Source organism: Tenrec ecaudatus, chromosome 6, assembly GCF_050624435.1.
Source record: "Tenrec ecaudatus isolate mTenEca1 chromosome 6, mTenEca1.hap1, whole genome shotgun sequence".
NCBI lineage: Eukaryota > Metazoa > Chordata > Mammalia > Afrosoricida > Tenrecidae > Tenrec > Tenrec ecaudatus.
Window position 1 is genome coordinate 106141193 of NC_134535.1, and position 24673 is coordinate 106165865.

General features: G+C 37.4%; 3 protein-coding genes across 8 annotated transcripts in view; 2 read left to right on the top strand and 1 right to left on the bottom strand.

The window, feature by feature from the left end:
• KRAS (KRAS proto-oncogene, GTPase) overlaps positions 1-17812 on the top strand; it is a 38363-nt gene extending 20551 nt beyond the window's left edge. Inside the window, exons 5-7 of one of the 3 annotated variants that reach the window (XM_075551979.1) lie at positions 5979-6094; position 6747; positions 13576-17812. In XM_075551979.1, coding sequence (XP_075408094.1) covers positions 5979-6094; position 6747; positions 13576-13692 — 234 coding nt within the window. In that variant the 3' untranslated portion in view covers positions 13693-17812. Of the gene's footprint in view, positions 1-5978; positions 6114-6746; positions 6748-13575 lie in introns of those variants that run through there. The other 2 variants (XM_075551977.1, XM_075551978.1) reach the window with 2 other exon arrangements.
• On the bottom strand, positions 15264-24035 carry ETFRF1 (electron transfer flavoprotein regulatory factor 1). Of its 4 annotated transcripts, none has more exons than XM_075551981.1 (3): positions 23938-24035; positions 19142-19229; positions 15264-19059 (listed from the first exon to the last, which is right to left on the bottom strand). In XM_075551981.1, exons 2-3 carry the CDS (start codon positions 19190-19192, stop codon positions 18838-18840), a joined length of 273 nt encoding a protein of 90 aa, XP_075408096.1. In that variant the 5' UTR covers positions 19193-19229; positions 23938-24035; the 3' UTR covers positions 15264-18837. The 4 variants fall into 4 exon arrangements, with proteins under 4 accessions (XP_075408096.1, XP_075408098.1, XP_075408097.1 ...); XM_075551983.1 differs by having other exon boundaries at positions 23884-24014; XM_075551982.1 differs by lacking the exon at positions 23938-24035 and adding an exon at positions 23324-23871.
• A 59-nt stretch (positions 24036-24094) lies between these two features.
• DNAI7 (dynein axonemal intermediate chain 7) overlaps positions 24095-24673 on the top strand; it is a 71741-nt gene continuing 71162 nt past the window's right edge. The window contains exon 1 of the mRNA XM_075553049.1: positions 24095-24224. Coding sequence (XP_075409164.1) covers positions 24222-24224 — 3 coding nt within the window. The 5' untranslated portion in view covers positions 24095-24221. The remainder of the gene's footprint in view (positions 24225-24673) is intronic.

Consider the following 24673-nt stretch of genomic DNA (forward strand, 5'->3'; position numbering starts at 1 on the left):
TTTTAGGACAAAAATTAATGCCAAGTGGACAATGAGTTTTGTTTAAAGGTTATCTTATTTTAAAGGTAGCTTTCTAAGTAAAAATAATTTCAATTGATACTATAGGGGGAAAATCCTAGGAAAGAATATGCAACCTTGTGATGGAATACGACTTGCTTCTAATAGGAGCTTGATCAGTTTATGCTCCACAGAAAGTGAGCATTTGTTTGAGGCTTTACTGGGTACGTGTTGCTGTGAGCCCAGAAAACGGACTTTTTGGAATTTACTTTTTCTAATATAATGTTAAAAAGTCCATGCATAACTTATTAAACAGTTAAAAGTAGATATTGAGGACTTTCATTGAATTATGTAAGGCTGTAAGTAAACATTTTACCATTCCGCTATTATATATTTCTGTATTCCATGGGGATGTTCCTGTGCACCTCTGCTTAGGTGCACCAGTGTGGTAACACATGCGACGACAAGTTCTGTTGTAGGAGTTCTGAAATTTAAAAACTCAATTTCTATTGTTTGATCATTTTATAGTACAAATATCTTCATAGTAATTTTACTAACAATTTATAGTTTTTTAAAAAAGAATGTGAATTCTATTAAATGGATTGAGATTTCATCCATATTTATTTCCAAGTCCCAAAGACTGGGAAGAAGTCTGATTTTTTTTTGTTTTTGCCGTTTTAGTGGTCTTTCTGACCAGTATTCTGAGTTCCTGAGAAGAGGTGCTCAGAAAGCATGATTTTAATATAGCTTAATATATTTCCCCTACTATTGTTGTAAAACATTTTTATCTGTAAAATTGAGAGACCTTTAGAGAAGACGTCTGCAGGCTTACTACCTAGACCGTGCTATAAATGCTGTGCTGTAGTTTTATTAGCTCTAGCTTTCAGAAGATGCCTTGAGATCCGCGCATATATTCATTTACATTTCACGCAGCAGCGAACAGTCTTAAGCAGTGCTTCTGACACTTTAAAAAGCACTCCATCAACTTGAGCAGCTTACTAAAATCCAGATTCTGGTTCAGCCGATCTGGGTTGCTCTCTGAGATGCTGCATTTCTATTAAACTCGTCGGTGATGCTGACATGGGTGCAGAGACCACCATCTGAGTTAAAAGGCAGTGACTGTTGGTGAGTGCTGATGAGTCCAGTTTTGACTCTCCTCGGCTCCGTATGTCCCAGAAGAATGTCCCCGGAAGGCTTGCTAACCTATAACCCGGAAGAGTCTTAAGGGGAACAGATCACTAAATCTTTCTCTTAGGGAGCTCTTCAGGGTATTACAGCTGCCAACCCTTCAGAGCCACTAAGTGGATGACAACTGCTAACCCTTTGGTTAGTATTAAATGCTGACCTGTTGCACTACCAAGGTTCAGAACACTGAAAGAGAATCTTTCTCCTCTTCCCACAATGTAGTCCTCCGCTTCTCATTTGGTAAGAGCCTAGAACAGCCATCATCTTTCCTTGAACCGTTATTTCCTAGGTACTAATTCTTGGCATACATCATAGTTAAATAGTAAACTACCTTGCTTTGAAAGTAGATTTTTGTAGGTGTCATAATGCTTTGTGGTATTATTTAGTGGTACGCGTTTTGAAAATGTATGTAGGGTGTATGAGATGGAAGTGGGGTAATTTAAAGAAATTTTGCCTTATAGACCTTTATGTGGATCATCTAATTAAAATGTAGAAGAATATAATATCAAAGAATACTTGTAATTCCTAACTTTCTGGCACTTAACCTCTCATAATTATCTCTCGTTTTGTTGATGTCTTTTATGTAATTTATGCTGCTTAGATATTTAACTTTTGATCTTTTTCTTCTCATTATTAAATAGAAGTTGATTTACTTTAGAAATGAATTTGTCTTCAAAAAGTTTTATTCTATTTCCTTTGTGGAAATTAATTTGCTATCTGCATGCTTTCAGAAGACTTTAAAGAGCTATTTCCAATAGTTGTAATACTTATAAAATGAAATATTAGAGACTATAAATTTTACATTTCTAGTTTCATAAATAAAATTTGAAACCTTGCTTTCTGCGGAGTATATTATTTGCTGCTAATTTCTTACTAGGTTTCTAAATTTTCTTTTATATGGACTAAATAATGTCTTTATTGAATTTTACCAGGCAGCTACTTGTTTTTGTCCCCGAATTTTGGTATTTTTTAACATAAAACACAAATGCCAAAAAAGGATTGCAAGGGAAAGGGGCTTCAAAGAGTTTGTGGAAAAATGAAGTTAAAGGATAACAGGGTCTTCCCACAAACTCTTTGAAGCCCTTTCATATGTTTAGGTTAGTAGAAAGGATACATTGCTTAAGAAGGTCTCTTAAGTCTAACTTTTTCTCTCAAGGGCCAGGAAGTAAATATTTTAGGCTTGTAGACACATGAAATACCTACTTCATATTGCTGTCATCTTTTTTTATAATTCTTTTAAGATTCCCAAGCTTGGTGTGAGCTCTGAGCAGTGCAACAATAAGCTTTCTCTTCTTGTATGGTTCCTCCCTCCTATGTACTTGGCCTGTACGTTGGCTGTTGCTGGCCCACGACACCCAGGATTAAATAATAGTAGATCAGAATTTGACTTAATTTTTAAGACATTAAACATTAGAAATTTTCCTCTAGTGCTTTCAAAGATAGGGCTTGGAGGCTACATATTTTTTATGTTTGATTATAATTTTTAAAAGCTAATGATATGATCTGAATTACATGTCCTTCACAGTCATTTCAATTCACATCCCAAGGGCCCCATAAATTTTTCTGTGCTGCTGATGTGCGGTGCATGGTCCCTGTTTTCAGTGTCGTAAGGACTGCTAGTTCAGTGTGTGGGTAGTCAGTGGCACAGTTTTCTGGCCCCTTTGGGAATGGATACCATGGGAATCAGCTGTCAGTTTTACAGTCTGCTCAAACCAGAGTGGGAAGGGTTCTGTAAAAAGGATGGCCAGAGTGGAGTGCTTAGATTATGTGATACTCTTGTTTCAGCTTTTTGGATATCTGAAGGTCTCACCATAGTGGAAATTAATTTTATGAACTTAGCACTTTTAGGTGATGGACTAACTCTCTGGTTTGCTATTCATTTAGCTTTTTATGAGTTAAATATTGGCCAAACCATTACAAAGCATCTGCTTTGCAGCACACCTAGCTTCCCAAGTGCTGGCATGAATGTATTTAATAGTGCTCCAAGTGAGCTATAGTTTGCAAGATTTCTTAAAATCAGGAATGCAAAGTTGGACTTTAAACTACGTCTTGTTCCTTCTACCACTCTCCCCTAAGAATTCTAGTAAGTTATAAATTGGAACATTGATGTTGGAACAAAAAATTTAAAAGAATTTTTGTGTATAATAAGCTAATCTACAGACACAAATACTTGCTTAAAATGAAATATTTTAGTGAAAAGATTATACACATTGAGGTGGAGTCAAACTTGGCGACCTAATGGGTTTCCACAGTCTGTCACACCTTGGTGGATTCGAACTACCGACCTTTCTGTTAGCAACCAAGCACTTACCACTGTGCCACCAGCACCCCTAAGATGCTAGATATAGACTAATGCTGTCTGTTGGCCATCTCCTATGTAGACTGATGTGTTACTCTAGTCTCACGGGTGTCTTTTCAGGTCATAGTTGAACTGAAAATGTTGTCAGATCTCTTTGTTTAAGTATACTTAGATACTTACTTGTTTATTTGTCTTCCTATGTAAATATTTCCAGGTATTCTTAAGATTGATAAGTGACATTTGAAAATGAGTATGTATGGCAAGCTAGTCTTGGAAGGGCAAATCATTTAGTGCTATTTAAGCATTTAGCAACTTGTCTCAATGGGTTCCCCCCCCCTCTCTCTCTATATATATATCCTACACTTTCTTTGTTTTTATAGTAATTTATTTTAATTTTTTCCTGTTGAGAATAACATACTTATTTTGTAATATGTAATCAGTGGTCTATTTCATAAATGTGTATAATATGCAGTTATTACTAAAAGTCAGTGCCAGAGTACATACAAAGAAAAGCATATTATCAAGAAATCAAAACTAATTTAAGTCTGAAAAAAATATGGCTCTTTAAAATCTAAACTAAATTTCACACTAGTGAAAGTGAAAACTGACAACGTCCTTCTGGGATAACAGCGTCTCAGTGTAAATTATCTTAGCCTTACATAAAGCATGAATACTGAATTCTTGGTGGTGGGTAGAGATCTCTTCTCTTAAATTACTGACTTCCAATTCTCTGCATTGCTGGAAACAGAAATCATTCTGGTATTGGTGATGGGGATGTTCAAAATTGAAAAGTAAATACATTCAAGTGATTTTAGAAATAAGTTGTAATCAAAATTTATTTCTATAATTAGTTGAGGGCCAATGCCCCATTTCCTCCTCATAGCTAATGTTTTGGTACTTCTACATTAACTATGAAACTTGAAGAAAACAAAAAAATTAAGAATAAGCTTATATTCTTAAGAATTTTTAGAAAATATGAGCTTTTACCTGGTTATCTATACATATATTTACATTTATGGTTATGTGTGTGTGTGTATATATATGTATGTTTTAAACATATGTTTTCGGTAACTTGGGTTGCTTTTTATATGAAAAGAATCATTTGTGGAGATAATTTTAAATGCCAGGCCATATACTCAGAAGGGTAATTTTAATGATTTACACTACTTATCCTGCTTAATAATAAAAAATTCTAATATGTAACTTTTTCAAGGACATGAGTAAAAATAATTCTTTTCCTCTTGAGAATCAATGCTAAATATAAGATAATTGAAAACACAAAACAGAACTATGCACATACAAGTAGGGACCTACTTTGAGTACTAATATAAATGATTTTTAAAAATTGGCAGACATCATTTTTACTTCTGGTTTGTTTAGCTAACTAGTTCCTAGGTATTTTGCAGGAAAAAATTACTCAGAACACCCCCTTCCAGCACCACCACAATTTGAAAGTTCTGTGCTATAGCCATAATGCAGGGTCAAGTGTCTCTCTGATTTTTGCAGCCACCTGGATTATTTCAGGACCACCCTCCTCCAGGGGCAGAATTGCTCATTTTGTGAAACACAGATCTAGTTGGTTAAATTGATCCCATTAAAAATAAGATGCAGATTTTCCTAGGCTATAATGGTTTTTGTTATTAGATTGAATAGAAATATGTCACCGGATGGTATATGTTAGTAACTGGAGCAATAGCCCTCAACATTACTGAAGTAACTGCTTCTTAATTGAAAGTAACTTTTATCAATAATTAAGGGTTTATTTTAAATGTAAGTTAGTCATCTCTACTGAAGCAGTTCTTAATGTACTCTTGAGCTTTGTAAAATTTAATATACCGTAAAATATTGAAGTGTGTTCACAGTATTAGAGGAATGATTTCTACATGCAAATCTAAGCCATTGTTTAATTTCAGTTAAGATTTAACTTGCCAATTCGTTGTCCTAGTTGAATTTAAAACTACCAACTACGCTTTTGATACATAGTTGATTCAGTGTTATGACTGAGGGATAAACTGGAGATTCTATTCTCTTGTCCTGGCTTTATTTTGAGTTGCATTTAAAATTTATTTGATCAGAGATGATGTATCCCATTTGTACTATACCCACCCCTTGCCCAAGTTAAGAGTGGAGACTCAGAGTGGTACAGAAATACGAACTTCAGTTTAACCTTTGATTAAGTCCATGACAAGCAAACCAAAATAATTTCATTAATTGGCAACAATAAATGCATTAAGGTTTTCCATTTTCTCCCACTTAGTCTTAATTTTTAAAAATCATATTATAATTCAATTTTAAAAAGAAAACTACTTTAAGAAAAATATCAGAATTCTAGTCCATTTTTTAAAACATCCTTGGCTTTTATTTAAAAATCCCATTTCTATTTAAAAAGAAAAACTCAGGTAAAGCTCATAATTTCAGATTCTTGCACATGGTTATCCCCAATAAATTACCCTTACCAATGAAACAAACTTTAAAGAAGTTGTGTTTTACAATGCAGAGAGTGGAGGATGCTTTTTATACATTGGTGAGAGAGATCCGACAATACAGATTGAAAAAAATCAGCAAAGAAGAAAAGACTCCTGGCTGTATGAAAATTAAAAAATGCATTGTAATGTGATCTGGTAAGTTCAGCATTTTGGCACAAATCACATGTTTTTCAAAGGTAACATTAAGTAGCGATCTTTTGAAATGGAATCACCTAACTGTGGTGTTCTATTTTGAAGTACTAAAAGATAAGAAACCTAGAATCACCACCGCCCCCCCACCATAATTAATACATTTATTTTGAATCAATTGGATGTGGATTATAATTGAGGTAACTTTGATAGACCCAGAAGACTAATCTCCATTCCTCGTGAGGTCTAATGATTTCATTAGTTTTCAGCGAGCTAAGTATTTGGGAGCTGATGCTATCTTTATCTTTAAAAGCATGATATATGAAAAATGTTAAAGAGCTATAATCGGAAGGGCCCAAGAAGGTGGACGGTACCACGACCACAGCACGTTTCCTTCTGTAAGCAAAGAGCTGCTGTTCTTCTTCCTGTGTTTTGTATTTACATCCCATGTTTTTATCCAGCTGAGAAAGCGAGGAATCAAAAGAATGGCTCTGACCTCCCTCTTTCTCACTTCCATTTGGAAGCAGCCACACATTCCTGTTATGGTCTGTTCTGTGTCTTCTATCACATCACTGGTTCGGAGCCCTGGGGACAGTGTGGTTACAGACAACAGTTTGGAAACTCAGAGACAGTTCTGCCTTGTCCGACAGGGTCACCGTGAGTTGGCATTGACTATGGCAGTGAGCTTTGGTTTGAGTGAAGACCTCTACATTTCTTACTAGGACTATGATCTCTTATTTGTCAACTAGAGAAATACTCATTTTCTATCTCCAGTCAGTGACTTCCTGCTACTTATGGAATAAAATCTCAAGTTCTATAGCATATCATATACAGATGACCCTATCATATTCCCGCTTCTGTATTTTTTTTGGTCTTATACTTAAAAATATTTCATCTTGTCTGTATTTGTTTTTTTGGGTGCTTTTTCTTTCTTTTTTGGTCCTTACATAGGATTACTGTGCGTTGATGGCAGTGAGTTTGGTTTTATGTTTTTTAAAAAAGTTGACTGGGCATAGTGCTCCTATTCTGCATTCCCTTAATATTTTAACTTACCACGCTAAATAGACATGGCCTTTTAAAAATATTTTATTTCTGTATTAGGCAATAGGATCTTAGCCAGCAGAAAGCATGTATTTTTAATCTTCACATCCCAATTACCTTTGAAAGCTTCTGGTGCATAATAGCTGCCCTGTAACTTTTTATTGAATAGAGCCTAAACTACCTCTCTAAACCAATTCACATTAAGTTTTGTCTTGTGCAGGAAATACTTCATTCAGTAGATACCATGAAGTTCATATCAATTATAATGTTCAAACTACACAGGTATTATGTATTACATTTATTAAGACACAAGATGGTATTTATTATAGGACTTTTAGGTGGGACATAATGAAGTGTTTTCTGAAAGTGTAAAACACATCTGAATAGACTTGGTCTTAAAAGATATTATGTGATCCACTACTGATCCACTAATCTCAGCATTAAAGCATGACTGGCATTTTTTTTTTAAAGGAGAGTTATGTTTGGACTGGCATTTTTTATCAAGGTTTATGAACACAGTATCTATCAAGGATCATTGTATGAAGCTGTATATTATAATAAACATTAAAAGTAGCATTGACTATGACCCCAACTTTTTTTTATTAAATCATTTTATTGGGGGCTCTTATAGCTCTTACTATAATCCATACATATATCCACTCTGTCAAACAAATCTGTACATATGTTGTCATCTTTTTCAAAACATTTTTTCTACTTTCGCCCCTGGCATCAGCTCATTTTTCCTTCTCCCTTCCCCATGCCACCTACATAATCTATAAAAAAAATGTTCCCCATTTCTTATACTAATTGCTGTCTCATTTCACCCACTTTTCAGCTGTTCGTTCCCTTGGGATGGGAAACCATACATTGGATCATTGTGATCACTTCTCCCTCACTCCCCTACCCCAAACCTTACACTCCCCTTTTTGGGCCTGAGGGGTTTATCTGTTCTGGAGTTCCTGTGTTGTGAGCTCTTAACTAAACTAGTATACATGTTCTGGTCTAGCCAGATTTGTAAGATAGAATTGGGGTCCTAGGGGTGGGGTGGGGGAGAAGCATTAAAAACCAGAGGAAGGTTGTGTATTTCATCAGTGATACGCTGCATCCTGACCCGGGCTGGCTCTTCTCTTCCTTGTGGACGTTTTGGCGGGGATATTCAAGTGACTCCTGATGGGCTTTAGATCTCCACTCTGCCATCCCCCTCATTCCCATTGATATGCTTGTTTGTTTTGTTCTGGGTCTTTGATGCCTGATGCCAGATCCCATCAACACCTCATGATCACACCGGCTGGTGTGCTTCTTCCATGTGGGCTTTGTTGATTCTCAGTATGACCAAAATTTTAGTAGTGGTTTAATTTGTATTTTTTCCTTCAGTGTCTATTACATGCTTTTAAAGGTAGAGCTGCTTAAAGATAATTTGAATGTTAATCTTTATTTAAAATTAAGTTGTATGCTTGTGTATAACTGAAATTTCTAATTCCTGCACACAGTTTTCAGAGTAACTCCTGAATGTCAAAGTTGTTGAGTATGGTACAGGGTGAATCTAAATTTATTTAAGTAAGCCTACCTTGGAAAACTACTGGGATGCTACTTTAGGACTAAGAATCACAAGGACTCTTTATCTTTTACATGGATGCATGAGGATGCTTATTTTCCATGTGAGAAAAAAGAATTTGCTGCTCTAAGATTTATTGTGACATTTCTCTAATAGTTAAAAAATTTTAAATCTTATATGGAAGGTAGAATTGAGTGTAATAGACTAAAGCAACTGTCACAGTCTTCACCGTGACATTATCAAATTATTACTATCATTGTCTCTTAACTACTTGTACATTCTTTCCATTGTAGAATGGACCTTGTCATGATTTTTTCATTTTATCAGCTTCACCATTTAGTAGTAGTAGGTACCATTAACAGCATTCTGTATTATAAATGCAACTGAAAAGGACTTGACTCCATTGGATGTAGAATAAATAGAAATTCATCAAGAATAGACCATTTGGATTAGATGATTTTTAAAGGTTCTATTCCACACTAAGGGTTTATAAATTTTAACTAGTCCAGTATTTAGTAGAAGTTTTCTTGTATATGTGGAAGTCAGTGTGAAGGTATATACAGGGGTACCCCCGAAAAACTGGAATTGTGCAGAGCATAGCGGACCATGCAGTAGCACTCATTGTTCCCGCTAGGTAAGCGAGCATCAAGCAACTCTCTCTGAGTTGGTGCACCCAGTGGTGTCACCTGGAAAGATTCTTTTTGGTCACAGTGAATGATTTTTATAAAAGCAGTTTCACTCACACCTTGTTTTTTGTGATGACCAATTTAAGAACTGCGTGTGGCTGTGAAATTTTGTTTCCTACTCCGGAAACAGTGCTGCCGAAAGTTGTGATGTTGAAGACAGCTTACAAGGAATAAAACTCAAATATATGAATAGTTTTCTAGTTTCCAAAATGGTGAAATGTAGATTTATAACAAACCTCATTCTGGACGTCCATCAACTTCCTGAATGGACGAAAATGTTGACTCGTAGTGCATTTGGAGTTTGTTCCACCAGGTCAGACTGTTAATCGTGCTTTCTGTTTGGAGGTTCTGAAATGAATGCATAACCATGTGTGACAAAAATAGGTCTGACTTGCGGCAGACGGGGGACTGGTTTTGCCACTATGTCAATGCACCTACTCAGCAGCCATCTGTGTGCCACTTTTGGGCAGAAAGCAGCATGCCTCTCTTGCCCCACACACCTTCCTCACCTGACCTTGCTCCATGCAATTTTGTTTCCGCCAATGATGAAAGGACAGAGATTTGATGACTTAGAAGAGATGAAGAAAAAATGGGCTTGAAAAATGTTTCCAAGAATGGAATTACAGGTCTATTAAGTGTAATGGAGAGTACTTTGAAGGTGGTAAGGTTATTATGCAAAAAATTTAAATACATAGCTTAGAAAACATTATCTGGGGGGTATCACTAGTATATTAAAGTATATGCAGGTACACTGAAGTTGTCAGTGGTGGAACCTTGACTATATTGCTGATTATCATTTTTTTCCTTTCATAGAAAAAATAACCATGTAGGTATATGTCTTATTAGTAATGAGACTGTGGATATTATCAAATGCCGCTTGGGGACCGTTTTCAGATACATATTATATATTATTTGTAAAACTAGCATTATTGGTTTCCACTTGTTTATCATGGCCTACGTGTATTTGTTAGCAAAGAAGGTATTAAAATTAGTTGCTGCTAACCGATTTCAAGTCAGAATAATCTTTAATTTAATGGAACCCTGGTGGTGGTGGTGTGGTTGGTTCAGTGTTGCGCTGCAAGCTGCATGATTGTCAGTTCGAAACCAGCAGCTCTGCAGGAGAAAGATTGGGTTCTCTTCTACTCCCATAATCTGTTAGTCTTGGAAACCTACAGGGGGTGCTGTGCGTCAGCATTGACTCAATGGCAGTGAGGTTTTTTGTTTGTTTCAGTAACAACCCATGAAAAACAGCTATCTGGAACTGTAGGCCAAAATGACCAAATGGCAAACTGAAAATACAACATTTGGCTTTATCTGACTAGCTTTTGAATAGCTTACTGTATACACTCGAATATAAGCCGACCCGAGTATAAGCCGAGGCACCTAATTATTACCTGGGAAACCAGAAACACTGATTTACCCGAGGATAAGCCTAGGGTGGAAAATGCAGGATGCGAATTAACACAGGGACCAGAGGGGAGAGACGGAGCGCAGCCACAGACACATCCTTACCAGTTCAGCTGCGGGCGTAAATGAATCACTATGGGTACTTCCCGTCATAGGACGGTCTGATTGGTTAGATGAATTATAGGTAAACAAACATCAGTTAAGTATCACTTGAAAAAAATCCTTTGAATTTATTGATATCTTGAAATATTCCAAAAGATCTTATAAAGCAGTAGAGAAACCAGGTCACTGTTAATTAAAATTTTTTTATATTATCAAAATAATGTAAATGAATATATTTTAGAAATATTCAACATGGGTGATTAAAATGAGTAAAACCCAATTTTTCATTGTTCGGAAAGGAGCTTGATTTATACACTTGTTTGGTATTTGTTCCTAAGACTCCACTTAGTGTTTAGATTTGGAAGATTATTAGTTTAACAGGTTTTCTTTTCATGGTTAATACTCAGTTGAAAATTTTAAGGTAGCAGATGGACATGGGCTTCTACTCAAGTACTCCCTCAATGTAAGAACACTTTGTTCTTACATGATGCTCACCTTCCCGACGCAATCGCTGAAGACAAATTGGGTGCATAAGCAAATGTGGTGAAGAAAGCTGATGGTGCCCAGCTATCAAAAAGTATAGCGTCTGGCATCTTAAAGACTTGAAGATAAACAAATGGCCATCTAGCTCTTAGAAGTAACAAAACTCCATGGAAGAAGCACATCAGCCTGTATGATCACAAGGTACCAAAGGGATCAGGTCTCGGGCATCGAGGAACAAATAATCATCATTCTGAATGAGGGGCAGAGGGGAGTGGAGACTAAAGCCCATCTGTAGGCAACTGGACATCCCTTACAGAAGGGTCACAGGGAGGAGACGAGCCAGTCAGGGTGCAGGATAACACCAATGAAACATACAACTTGCCTCTAGTTCTTTAATCTTCCCCCACCCCCCGCAACTATCATAAATCCCAGTTCTACCTTACAAATCCGGCTAGACCAGAGCATGTACCCTAGTACAGATAAGAGCTGTAAACAGAGTCCAGTACAGATAAACCCTTCAGGACCAATAATGAAAGTAGCAATACCAGGAGGGTAAGGGGAAGGTAAGAGAGAAAGGGAGAACTGATCACAATGATCTGCATATAACCCCCTCCCTGGGGGATGGACAACAGAAAAGTGGGTGAAGGGAGACATTGGACAGTGTAAAACATGAAAAAACAATTTATAATTAAGCAAGGGTTCATGAAGTGGGGGAAGGAGCGGGAGAAAATGAGCTGATACTAAAGTCTCAAGTAGAAAGAAAATGTTTTGAGAATGATTTTGGCAACAAATATGGTTGACACGATGGATGTATGGATTGTGATAAGAGTTGTATGAGCCGCCAATAAAATGATTTAAAAAGAAAAAAGGTACATTGGATAAATAACATGTAAAACTGAAAAAAATTTTTAAAGATGTCATGTATTCGGGTATAAGCTGACTCTTAATGTCCACTGAGGCACCTAATTTTACCACAAAAACGGCATTTAAAAATATGCTGAAAAAACTCGGCTTATACTCGAGTATCTGTGATGTTTTTCTTTTTAAATTTTTATTATGTGTTTTCATTTCTTTTGCTTTTTAACAAGGGCCACAACAAAAATGATTCATGCATGAATCTTATAATTTTAAGTTTTTCAGCGTCAATAAGCTGCCTTGCTTTTACTTCCAGGTAGTTATTTTTTATGTTAATGGGTTACTACTAGGTTAATTAATCTGACTTGAAATCGCTGTTAGTTCTAACTGATTTTAATACCTTCTTTACTAACAGATACATGTAGGCCACAATAACTGAATGGAAAACTCTTTGAAGATACAACATTTGCCTTTGTATATTAGCTTTTGAATAACTTACTTACAAAAACAATAAAAATCTCCCACAAACTAGGATTCAATTCAAATATTTGACTCAATTTTTCCACAAATCAAAATAGTATCTTATTTGGGGGTCATTTAAAATCTTTCTTGACAGGGCAAGATATGACAAAATAATTTATAAATTATCAAGGGCTCATGAGGAAGCTGGGAGGGAGTGGGAAAAATCAGAAGCTGATGCCAAGGGCTTAAGTGGAGAGCAAATGCTTTGAAAATGATGAAGGCAGTAAATGTACAGATGTGCTTTACACAATTGATGTATGTATGGATTGTGATACGAGCCCCTAATAAAACATTAAAAAAAAAATCTCTTGCAGAATAAGAAACTTGGAAACTGGCATCTTAATGTGTCTTATTTGAAACCTATATGTACTCAAGTATTATTTACTTATTAAGTTTTATATTATATATCGAACCAGAACTTACATCGTCCTGAAAATATATGAAAATAGCATATATACTTGCATGGCTTATATATAAAGTGCAGAAATAACTAAGGAATATGTAGTGTAATGTTTTTGATGGGTGGGGTTTCCATTGTGGAAAATTAGTAGCAAATTAAAGTTCTGCTAATGGGAAAAAGTTAGTCTATGTCATTGATTATCATCACCCATTGCAAAAGTAGTTTTCTATTTGTAATATTGGCCAGTTATACATGAAGAACCATATTGAAGACTGCCAAGTTTGACATATATCAGTTAGCTAAAGAGAATTGTGAATTTTCTTTAATCTTTCTTGGTATCAACAGTTTTACTACTGAAATACTTTTTGTCATCTGTTTGCCTCACATCATCATATTTTACTCATATTTCAATTTTTTGTGTATTTCAGGGTGTTGATGATGCCTTCTATACATTAGTTCGGGAAATTCGAAAACATAAAGAAAAGATGAGCAAAGATGGTAAAAAGAAGAAAAAGAAGTCAAAGACAAAGTGTATAATTATGTAAATACAATTTGTACTTTTTTCTTAAGGCATACTTAAGTAAAAGTCGTCATTTTTGTACATTACACTAAATTATTAGCATTTGTTTTAGCATTACCCTAATTTTCTTTTGGCTCCATGCAAGCTGTTAGTTTTCATCTTGAATGCTTATTTTTAAATGACAGTGGAAACTTTTTCCCCTGAGGGCCAGTATTCCCTGAGTTTTGGTTTTCGAACTCGCAATGCCTGTGAAAAGAAACTGAATACCGGAGATGTCGGTTTCAGGGTTTTTGGTGCATGCAATTACTACTTCCTAGTTTTCTTACCAATTGTGAACATTCAGTGTGCAATGAGTTAATGAAGCTTTCAAATAATCCCTATTTTGAATTTTATCTATTCACATAAATGGATTAATTACCAATTAAAACTTCAATGGAGATTTCATGATTGGTTTTACCTGAACATTGAGGAAATGAAACTTTTTGGGCTTCTGTAATTTTCAGATTAACCTAAATAAATGTGTAGATACATTGTTCACAAAGATTTCCCCCCTTTCCACTGCTGTTTGTCATGATCACACCCCAAAATACTATATTTTTTCTATAAAAAAAGGGAAAATGGGGAAAAAAATACAAGGCATTGGAAAATATCAAAAAGGTCATTTACTTTCCACAGTAGATAAATTCCTGTAAGACTCCTTGTAGCTTTTCCTGTTGAGTCAGACTCCGTATGTAGTGGGAAACATAGCAACCATTTTGGGGCTACTAAATTTTTCTAATAATTGGGGTAGGATGGTAACATACATTAAAAATACTCATAGGAATTAAATGTAGTCTTCCTGTGTCGGGTTCCTCTTTCTTAACATAATGCTAAACTTTTCTTAACCTTTAGTCTTTGAAATAGTTTTTAATTTTGGTAGTGATGTTAAAAATCATTTGGGCCAGTTAGCTTAGTAGGTGTTTAGGAGGCCGAGATCGTAAGTCCAGGCCCTGTGTTGCCATGGATGAAGTCCCTGTGATCAGGTGGCCGTTATGCATGGGTTGGCAGAAAATGGAGAACGAGTGTAAGTAGCTCTGCGAGATGAACTCTCACTACCTTACCTGGTGGACCTCCTGATAGGGACCACTATGTTTAACAACAGAATTTTAAATAGTTAATTAAAAATGTAAACTTAAAAAGAATTGAGATTGGTGGCAGGTCAAAGTTTCAGGATTCCGATTTTGGGTGGGTGGGTCCCTATTTACAACTATGTCATGCTTTTAAAAATAGATAAATTAACATTAACAAATGATTCTTTCAATAAAAGATATAAATGAGATGATGTGGTAAGGTAAGGTGAAAATATCACTGTGCTAGGAGAAAAGAGACTAAGGTTTTAGTCATTATGTGTCCTTTAAAACTGATTTTGGATAAATCACTTGCAGTTGTGTTTATGTTAAATCATCTCAAAAGCTCTAATCTTGCTTTACACCTTTGTGACTTAGATTCATTTAGCTTAAGACACTCCTTATATGTCAGCTCTGACAACCTGTAACCTTTTACCTGCATTGTCATCTTTAGCGCTAGTCTTCAGGCAAAATTGTGCAAGGGGTGAAGTTTATTTTTGAATATTCTTTTTTATTTTTTTGTTCATTATATTAGTGTCTAATTATCTAACCTTCCAGAAGCCCCAATGAGTGGATGCTTTTCCTGCTTTTAAATTTAATTCCCCTCATGTCCTCTAACTTCAAGATGTATTGTTGTGAATATCCTCATGAAATGACATCAAATTGTACTACTACATCTTATTTCCTTGTGGCTCAAGATCATATGACAGACAGGTCACATAGTGGGACTTGACCTCATAGCTCATTTTCAGCCAGTGCTTGCAGCCGTTTATTCTTTGAACATCAACTCTGTGCTGCTACCTGGTCCATTAGTGACTACGGTAGGCATTTTCTGGCCTGCTATATGTAGAGAGAACCCTATACAGTGGAATACAAATTTTCTAAAGGTAGTATTGGAAGAATTCCTTAAGTAATCTAAAATTAGGACTAGCTTTTACAGAGATATAGTTCATTATTTTAAGAATTAAAATCTTACAAGGAAAAACTTGAAATTTAATTTCTAAAGAGTAACTTTTTTAAAGCAGAATTCATTTATGTATTCATCGAAGGTTTGTTGTGTGCCGACTAGATGATAGGCACTATGCAAAGCGCTGGGGATATTACTGTCTCCCCAGTCAAGAGACCTGTCACTGTCCTTGGGTGTGTTTCTGTTCTGAAGGGGCCTGTGCTGTACGACTGAGGCGCCTGACACGTGACCCAGAGATAACACAATGCGTACGTTAGTTTAGCGGAGAAGCTCTATGGTTTCTAGGGTTTCTTCTAGTTCTGATACTGTTTTGCTATGATTCAAATTTAACTGTTTAATCAAGCAACTTTACATACATCACTTTAAATCATTGCTTTAAAGGAGTGAATTTGATTACATTTTTTTAATTTAACATAATTGATTCTATTAAAACATTTATAGTTTTTTTATAATCAGATATTAATATGCCCAAGTGTGTAATATTCCAGTTGATCTCTTTGTGTAAATAAAATAGACTTAAAATATTGAGTTCTAAATAATTTTATCTGGGAACAAATGAACAGGTGCCTAAATGAATTCACAGAAAAGGAAACATTCTGTGTAAAAATCAAAGTTTTCTGAAATATTATGCTAAGATACAGATTTATGGAACATTGTTTTGGTACAAAAGTTTTATGCAGTACCTCTTGTTCTAGACAAGAGAAAGAAATGGCCATACTTCAGGAGTTGCGATACATAATTAAGGAGATTTTTTTTAGGATTGTTGAGTTTTTGTTGTAGCTGGGCGACTTTTTTTAAGGCAGTGGTAATTATCCTTTAGTGTGTGGATTTTAAATGTTTTCACAGTTGGTTTGTAGAGATTTTAAAGACAGAGATGATCCTAGAAATAAGATGTTATCAATTGTTAAAAACAAAAATTGCTAAAATACATCAACATGTTTGTGGAAGAATTTAGTAGAAATATGTAGTAAAATTTGAGTGAATATTCCCAGTTAGGAATACTAGGTTCTATTTCACTGAGTCACACTGCATAGGAAATTAGAACCTATCATAAATTCTCAAAACCTTTGCCACCATTGCACAATTTTGTCCTAATAGAGAGAGATGGTATAAGGCATGTTAAGTTGCAGTTTGCACAAGTTCATCTCATTTGTATTCCAGTCATTTTTTTCCTTCTACCCATTCATTTCCAAACAACATATATGGATCATCGGGGGGTGGATGGGTGGGCGGGTAACAAAAACTATCGGAAGTAATTTCCTTTTGTCAAAAAGTAATAATCTCTTGATAACTATGTATTAATGATCTTAAGAAAGCCAGCAATTACTTTAAAGCTGAATTTAGATGTAATAAGTTCTGTATTCTTTTGGACAGCATGAATTCTTCCTTGAAAAACTGAATAGCATATTAACTGATAGCTGTAAATTCAGTCAGAATATGAAAGTTATTTCTAAGGAAAGATATTTTCACATCAGTATTTTAAAAATAGTCAAGACTCTTTAAGATTTCTGTTCTAGCCTAATAGTTTTAAGTGCCTATTGGGATAATAGGCAACTTCAGTGAATTTAGAAAACTTGGTTACCTGCAGAAATGTCCATTACAAGGAGCCCCCCCCCCCATAAAGTTAAATGGGTGACAATGATTTACCCAAAGTTTCCAATTCCACTGTCTTTTGTGTTTTCATGTTGAAAATACTTTTACTTTCTTTTTTCCTTTGAGTGCCAATTTCTTACTAGTACTATTTCCTATTGTAACATGTTTACCTGGAATGTATTTTAACTATTTTTGTATAGTGTAAACTGAAACATGCACATTTTGTACATTGTGCTTTCTTTTTCTTTGTGGGACACATGCAGTGTGATCTAGTTCTCCATCATTTGGTTGTGCTGACCTAGGAATGTTGGTTGGTCATATCAAACATGAAATTTAAAAATGACCACTCTTTACATTAAAATTAACTTTTAAATGTTTATAGGGGTATGTGCTGTGGAGTGATCTGAAATTTGTAATATTTTTGTCATGAACTGTACCGCTCCTAATTATTGTAATGTAATAAAAACTAGTTATGGTGACTATGAGTGCTCATTTCCGGATGGAAGTTGGAAACATTTGCCCTGAAGTTGCCTCAACATACTTTGGAAGACACATGCCGCATGCTTTTGAGTGTTTTTTGGTAGGGCGAATGACCACCTAGAAAGTGTACATGTGTGTGCTCAGAGCTCAGGTGCTCTCTAACGGTTTTAAATGGGCTGCTTGAACTTAAAAACCAGGCTCTGTTTACTACTTTAGAGGTAAACAGAAAACATCTGTATGAACAGTGCTTTCACCCTCTTGATGAGAGACATTAGTATACAACAGGTGATCTGTTTTAAGGCCTAAAGGAAGCCAGCAATGCAATTACTAATGGAAAATAGTCGAATCAGTATTGTATTCAAATATCAGGTCATGTCTTGATCAGAAGCCAATTTTATCCATTATCTGTGTACATAATAATTAGACTATACATATAATTCCTTAACTACATTTACACTATTACCAGGTGCTTTTTGTTTTATAGTAAACCTTAAGAATGTACTAATTATCAGTGAATCAAAAGTTATGCCTTCAAAAGTTGGGAATAAATGAGCAACAATTTATTTCACTTACCATATATACTCACGAATACGCCGAGTTTTTAACACATTTTTAATGCAGTTTTTGTGGTAAAATTAGGTGCCTTGGCTGATATTCGGGTCAGCTTATACTAGAGTATATACGGTAGTTAAGTACATTAAACAGCCTGTCAGTAAGATAGATCAATTAACTGGCAATAATGGGCTAGAACTATATAGATTTGAAAAAGTTTTAAGTGTTTCACTCCAAAACTAGGTGCTCATTAATTTGATAATTGTAGCTGGCAACATAGGTAAATCACTATTTAACAAAATTTTAGATAACGGATACCTCATTAAGCTTTCAATATGAATAAATTTTGAAATCTATTCGATTTGGTGCAGTAAGGCAGCTCAGGTATTTTTACATAATGTAGATGCCTTGATCATTTCAATTAGAAATATTTTGTACTATTTGGTAATTATGAAAGGTTTGGTGACAATGGTCAGTTGGTGTGTCTGCCCTCTGGATAATAGCGCTGCTTCATAGCTCTGTATTTCCTGAGAAAGTACAAGGCCTCCAGCTCTTTCATTACAAACTCGCCACGTCCAATGAGCTCTTTGATCTTCGCTGGGTCCGTCACATCTTTGTTTCTAAGGAAAGCTGTCTTCAGACGCCTTTTAAAGTAGTCTGCTCCTTTTGGGTACTCTCTCCCAAGATACAGCAGCTTAAAAAGAGAGATTACACGTTTCTAAACAATCCGTGTTACATAATAACATTGATAAACTTGGACATTTGTAATTACTTACATTTTTATAAAGATTCAGCACTTCTCCTCTTAAAGAATTGGACATTTTCATTTATCCTGGGAAGGACCCACTTTTATACATAACATACCTAAAGGAAAGGAGGGAAACAGATAACTGCATTGTAGTCTTAAATATATCTATACATACATGTGTATTAGACTGATAGAAAGAGCTCTGGTGATGTAGTAGTGAGTTTAATGTTGGGCTACTAAAAGGGTGGCAGTTCTGCTCTGTGTTGTGGGGTGACTGTGAGTTGGAATCAACTGAATGGCATGAGTTTTGGGGGGTGGTGGGAGAAGAGAGCTAATCACATTTGAAAGGGGGTTGGCCAAGAAGAGCAGAAAGGATTAAGCAGGCTGGCAGTAGTGGTAGGTGGGCAATGGATGAGAGATCAGACCAGGTGAACCACCCATGAGGAGGTGGTACATGAGAAGCAGGCACTATCTAGTGGTGCCGTTTTTACTTTTTCAAACTGTCACATGCTACGAGGGAGAAGAGGCTCTGTAAGGGTACCATGACAGTCCAAAGTCCACTAATTGTGAGAATTATAAAATTTATAATACCATAAGCAGTAGGTCATGCTTGGCTCAAAGTAAATGTTAATGTCCTTTATAACTCCCCCTAAACTTAATACTTTCCATTTTTCCAATGGCCTAACTTAATTCTATCCTGTAAAGAGGGCACCGTTCCAAATTCATGTCTATATTGATGATGCTACTTTGATCACCTGATTAAAGTGTTTGCCAGATTCTCCATGACAAAGTGGCTTTTTCCCTTTTGAAATAAGTATTTGATTTGTGGAGACCTAACTAAATCCTTGTTAGGCCCCTCTCAAGAATTCTTCCATTCAGCCCACATCATACTGCCCTTTACAATAAGGATACTCCAGCCTAGGCTGCTGCACACATAATTCCCAGACACTCTCCTTGCACCCCCACCCCCATGGGCTCTGAGACCCCTTGATGGGCTACTGCTTTGCCCTTCCTTCATCCCCTACCTGACCCCACCCCAGATGCCTACCTTGCTCAGCCCCACATACTGGCTTTTGGATAGAATTATGCAGGACATAAATTTATATATTTAAAATCTTTTTGGTCAGTGCAGGATTTTTCTTTAGCTGACTAGCAGAAAATGTAGGCTAAAACTATAGCACCCTTTAGAATCCCATCTGACTTCTTTGTCGAAATAGACAAGCTGATTCTAATATTCATGTGGAACTGCAAGGAGCCCATCAAAGCCAAAACCACCCTGAAAGGGAACAAAATAGGACACTTTCCAATTTTTAAACTTAACTATAAAACATCACTATTCAATACAGTGTGGTACCGGCACAAGGACAGAAATATGCAAGGGAATTGAATTAGAATGTCAAAACCAGTATATCTTTGGTCAACTGATTTTCAAGAAGCATGCCAAGGCCATTTAATGGGGGAAGATAAAAGACCTAAAATTATAAAGCTCATAGAAGGAAACTTGTACATCTTTGTAACTTTGGGTTTGAAAAGGATAAATTGGAACTTCATCAAAATTAAAAACCTGCATGTTTCAAATGGCACCATCAAAAGCCAACCCACAGAATTGTAGAAAACATTTGTTAAACATATCTGACAAGGGGCTTGTTTGTAGAATCTATAGAAACTCCTAGCTCAGTAATAAAATGGCAACACAATTTTTAAATCGATAAAAGGCCAGAATGGACATTTCTCCTGGGAAGATACACAAAGGGCCAAAAAACACATGCACAGATGTTCAACATCATTAGTTACGAGGAAAGTGAAAATCACAACCGTCATGCATTGCTCCTACAAATGTAAAACGGTACAGCTGCTTTGGAAAACAGGATTTTTAAAATGATCAGAAAAGGCCATCACTCAGCAGTTCCACAACTAAGATTTCCATGACAAGAAATGAAAATATATCTCCATGCAAAAATTCAAAAGTTTACAGCAGCACAACTTATCATAGCTGAAAGATGGACACAACTCAAATACCCATCAAATGTTAATGGATAAACAAAATGTGATGAAATCCATGCCATGGAATATTATCAAGCCATACAAAATACAACTGGGATAGCTGTTCAAACGAGGGTGCTAACGGGATGAGACCAGTCACAAAAGACCACCACGTTACATGATTCTCTTCATGAGAAAGTCTAGAAGTGGGAAACAGGAGGTGAAAAGTTGGTGGTTTGGTAGGGGTTACGAGATAAGGAATGGTAGCAAAAAAAAATAGGGAGTTTGCCTTTTGAAGCAATGGAAATGTTCTAAAATTGACTTGTAATAATGGTTGTATATCAATATACTAAAATCCACAGGCTTACATACTTTAAATAAGTGAGTTATCTGATGTGAATTATTACCTCAAAGCTTTTAAAATTGTGAGGATGAGGGCAATGAATGTACAAATGTGCTTTACACAATTGATGTATGTATATGTATGGATTGTGATAAGGGTTGCATGAGACCCTAATAAAACGATTTTTAAAACTTTTAAAATTACAGCACCACAGAGAAGGCAAAATAGTCAACATGATAAAGGGGAGTTATGAAAAATTCTCAGCAACTGTCACACTTCATAGTGAAATGCTGAAAATGTTCCCCTATTGATCAGGAAGAAGACAAAGATGCCTACTATACTTTAGAAGTACTGCCGGAATGCTCCTTAGAAGTGACAATAGCAAGACTGTCACATACTCTGAAAATGCCATCCGGAGGTTATACTCCTTGGAAAAGGGTATGATGTTGGTCCAGGGGTCAGCCAAAAAGAGGAAGACCTTCCACGAGATGGATGGACACGATAGATTGAACAATGGGCTCAAGTATAAGAACAATTGTGAGACTGGCCTAGGGGTCTCTAAGTCAGAATCTGACTTGATTGCACCTAACAATTTGATTGCAAAACAATTTAACATTTTACTGGAATCTAACCGGGACAATTACACAAGAAAAAAGATAGGACATACACACAAATCGGAAAAGAAGATGTAAAAGTATCTCAACTGGCAGCTAACATGAACCTACATACCAAAAATCTCAACAAATTGACAAGACTACTAGAACTAATAAATTCAGCAAAGTAGCTGGTAAAAGATCAACACCAAAAAAATCAATGTTTCTATACTCCAGCAGTGAAAAAAAATCTGAAAAGAAAACCCATGGTAGTTATATAATCATTGTAAATTTGAGAATTAAGCCCTACCCAGACTACACACAACCCCATTTAAATAGCATCTAAAATAAACAGGAACTCAAGTGGCGTACTGAGCTCCTCCTGATGGCAAGATCCCTTTAGAAGCCACCCGGTGGCTTCCTAGTCCTTAAGCAGCTCGAGTCCCGAGTCCTGGAAACTCAGAGGCAGTTCTAGCCTGTCCTGTAGGGTTGCTAGGGGTCGCATCGACTTGATAGTGCTTTGAACATCAGTAAATTTAACCAGGCTAGGAACAGACTGCGAAGGAGGCATAAGCTGTCCACTTCAGAGGAAGTAGCCACTGAAAGCCCTATGGCGCGCACCGGAATAGTGTGGTGAGGATGGTGCAAGACTGGGCGGTGTTTCAATTCGTTGTACCCAGGGTCACTGAGTCAAGACTCAGCAGCATTGAAGAGCAAGATACACGTATCCCATTTTTAAGATATAAAGTTACACTATATTTCAAAATATAAATTTACACCAATTTTGTAAAAAACCAGTGGGAGTGAGAGCCAGGTCTCCTTGGGGGCACATTTTAGAGAACTTAAGCGCAGCAGGGACCAAGGACTGTCCCCTTAACCCTGCATGAGATTATTGCTATTTGTCATGAATGGAAAGAAGCCCCTCCTCTTATTCGGAGAATTTGGGAGGGAGGGGACAGCGCCAATCCTCACTGCTTGCTTCTCCTCCCCCCCCCCCACCCCCGTGACTAGGGCTAAGTGGTTGAGACTTCAGGGCGGATTGCCATTTTTCTGGAGATCAATAAGGTGCCAAGGTGATTCAGGGGCTAAAGTGCCCAGCTGCTAACCATAACGGTGGTACGTACGTACGTACGTGTACACACACACACACACCCTTTCCCCACTCCCACCCGCGAATGCATTTTAGCCTCGGGAACTCTGGGCCACTCAAAACTTGTTCAGGCGGCTGAGGGAAAACTTACAAAACGCGACGACGCCGTTCTCAGCTGGGTGCTGAGAAGACCGGACTCACCCTCAAGAGCCACCTCATTTCATTTCAGTTCTGCTCTTGGTTGGGGGCCAGCGTCGCCACGTGAGGGGGAGGAGCGGCAAGCACCGCAGGTGGTGCAGTCGGTCGGCACACTGGGGCTATGACCTTGGGCAAACTATGAGTCTCGATGGGCCTCGGCAATTTACAGCTCCATGCAATATCTTGCCAACGACTTCTTTCCTATCGTGCCTAACCCTTGTGAAACGAGGCTCCGGGGAAAAGGGGCCTACAACTTTTCACAGGAAGTAACCAGCCCCGCGTATAGAGAAAAAATAAAGCGAAGGGAATCTCCAAGGAGCCGGCTTTCTTGAGTCGATTTATCGACTTATTTATCTCAACTGCCAAGAGCAGAGTGAACCAAGCCCCCTTTCGTTCTAGAAGATCCAGGCTGCCGACCCGGGGTCACTTGCTGACCCGAACTCGAAGTCAGCCCCCTCCCTTTACGAATCCTCATAATTTCCGCCCCAGCCCACGCTCGGGAAATACTGCGGGACAGAGACCGTCGGCGTCAGGAGACCGCCCGCCGGGTGCACAGCACCCACCGTCTCCAGACCCCAGAATCCAGAAGCAGCGAGACGCTGGGCGGCAGCACTCACGCGCTTTGCGGCAGTCTCCGCCACCGCCGTAAAAGCCTCCGGCCGCTCCGACTCGCGCGCCAGGAGGCCCCGGGAGCAGAGGGGCGGGAACTGACAAGCCGGTGGGCGGGGCTCCGCCGTGAAAACCCAGCGCGCCTGCGCAGACCAGGGGGGCGAGGCTCCGCGCCGTTTCCACGGGAACCGAGTGAGTGGGGCCTGTCGTCCTGGCAACCAGGGAGCGTTGTCCACGCGCTTCCCATTGACTGTCCATTTTTCCCGATTCGGAGATCGTTTCTTGCAGCATCATGGTGAGCAAACAAAGTGGGGGAGTCAGGTGAAGGATGATGGGTTCAAAGTCCGACACATTTTAGAGGGGAGCGGGTCCGTGTAAGAAAGAACTCAACCCCCCGGGGAGGTCTGCCCTCGGATCCGTGGCCTTTGGTCCTGTTTCGGCCTAACTGGCAGGTGTCCCAAACCAGTTCCTGCTAAGGAAGGGCGGTCAGTATGGTCAGCAGTTATCCTGCTCTCTCGTCGCCCCTGGATTTAGAACGTGGTACCAATCTGCTAACTTTAAGTAATGGTAAGAGTTCCCATTATATTGCCGTCTTAATGAAACTTGGAGGAAATTATGTGCTTTTATGCCGCCTTAGCAGTTAACTAAAAGCTAAAATTGCTCCGAGAAATGTACTCTGCTCTAAGAAATTATTTCATTTGCTTTTTGTGGGAATGTGAATTTCTTTGTAGTACAAGGTTTGTC

Coding starts and splice junctions, on each gene's coding strand:
- ETFRF1 (XM_075551981.1), bottom strand. CDS start 19,192: ATGAAAATGTCCAATTCTTTAAGAGGAGAAGTGCTGAATCTTTATAAA. Junction 19,060..19,141: donor TGCTGAATCTTTATAAAAAT/GTAAGTAATTAC, acceptor TCTCTTTTTAAG/CTGCTGTATCTTGGGAGAGA.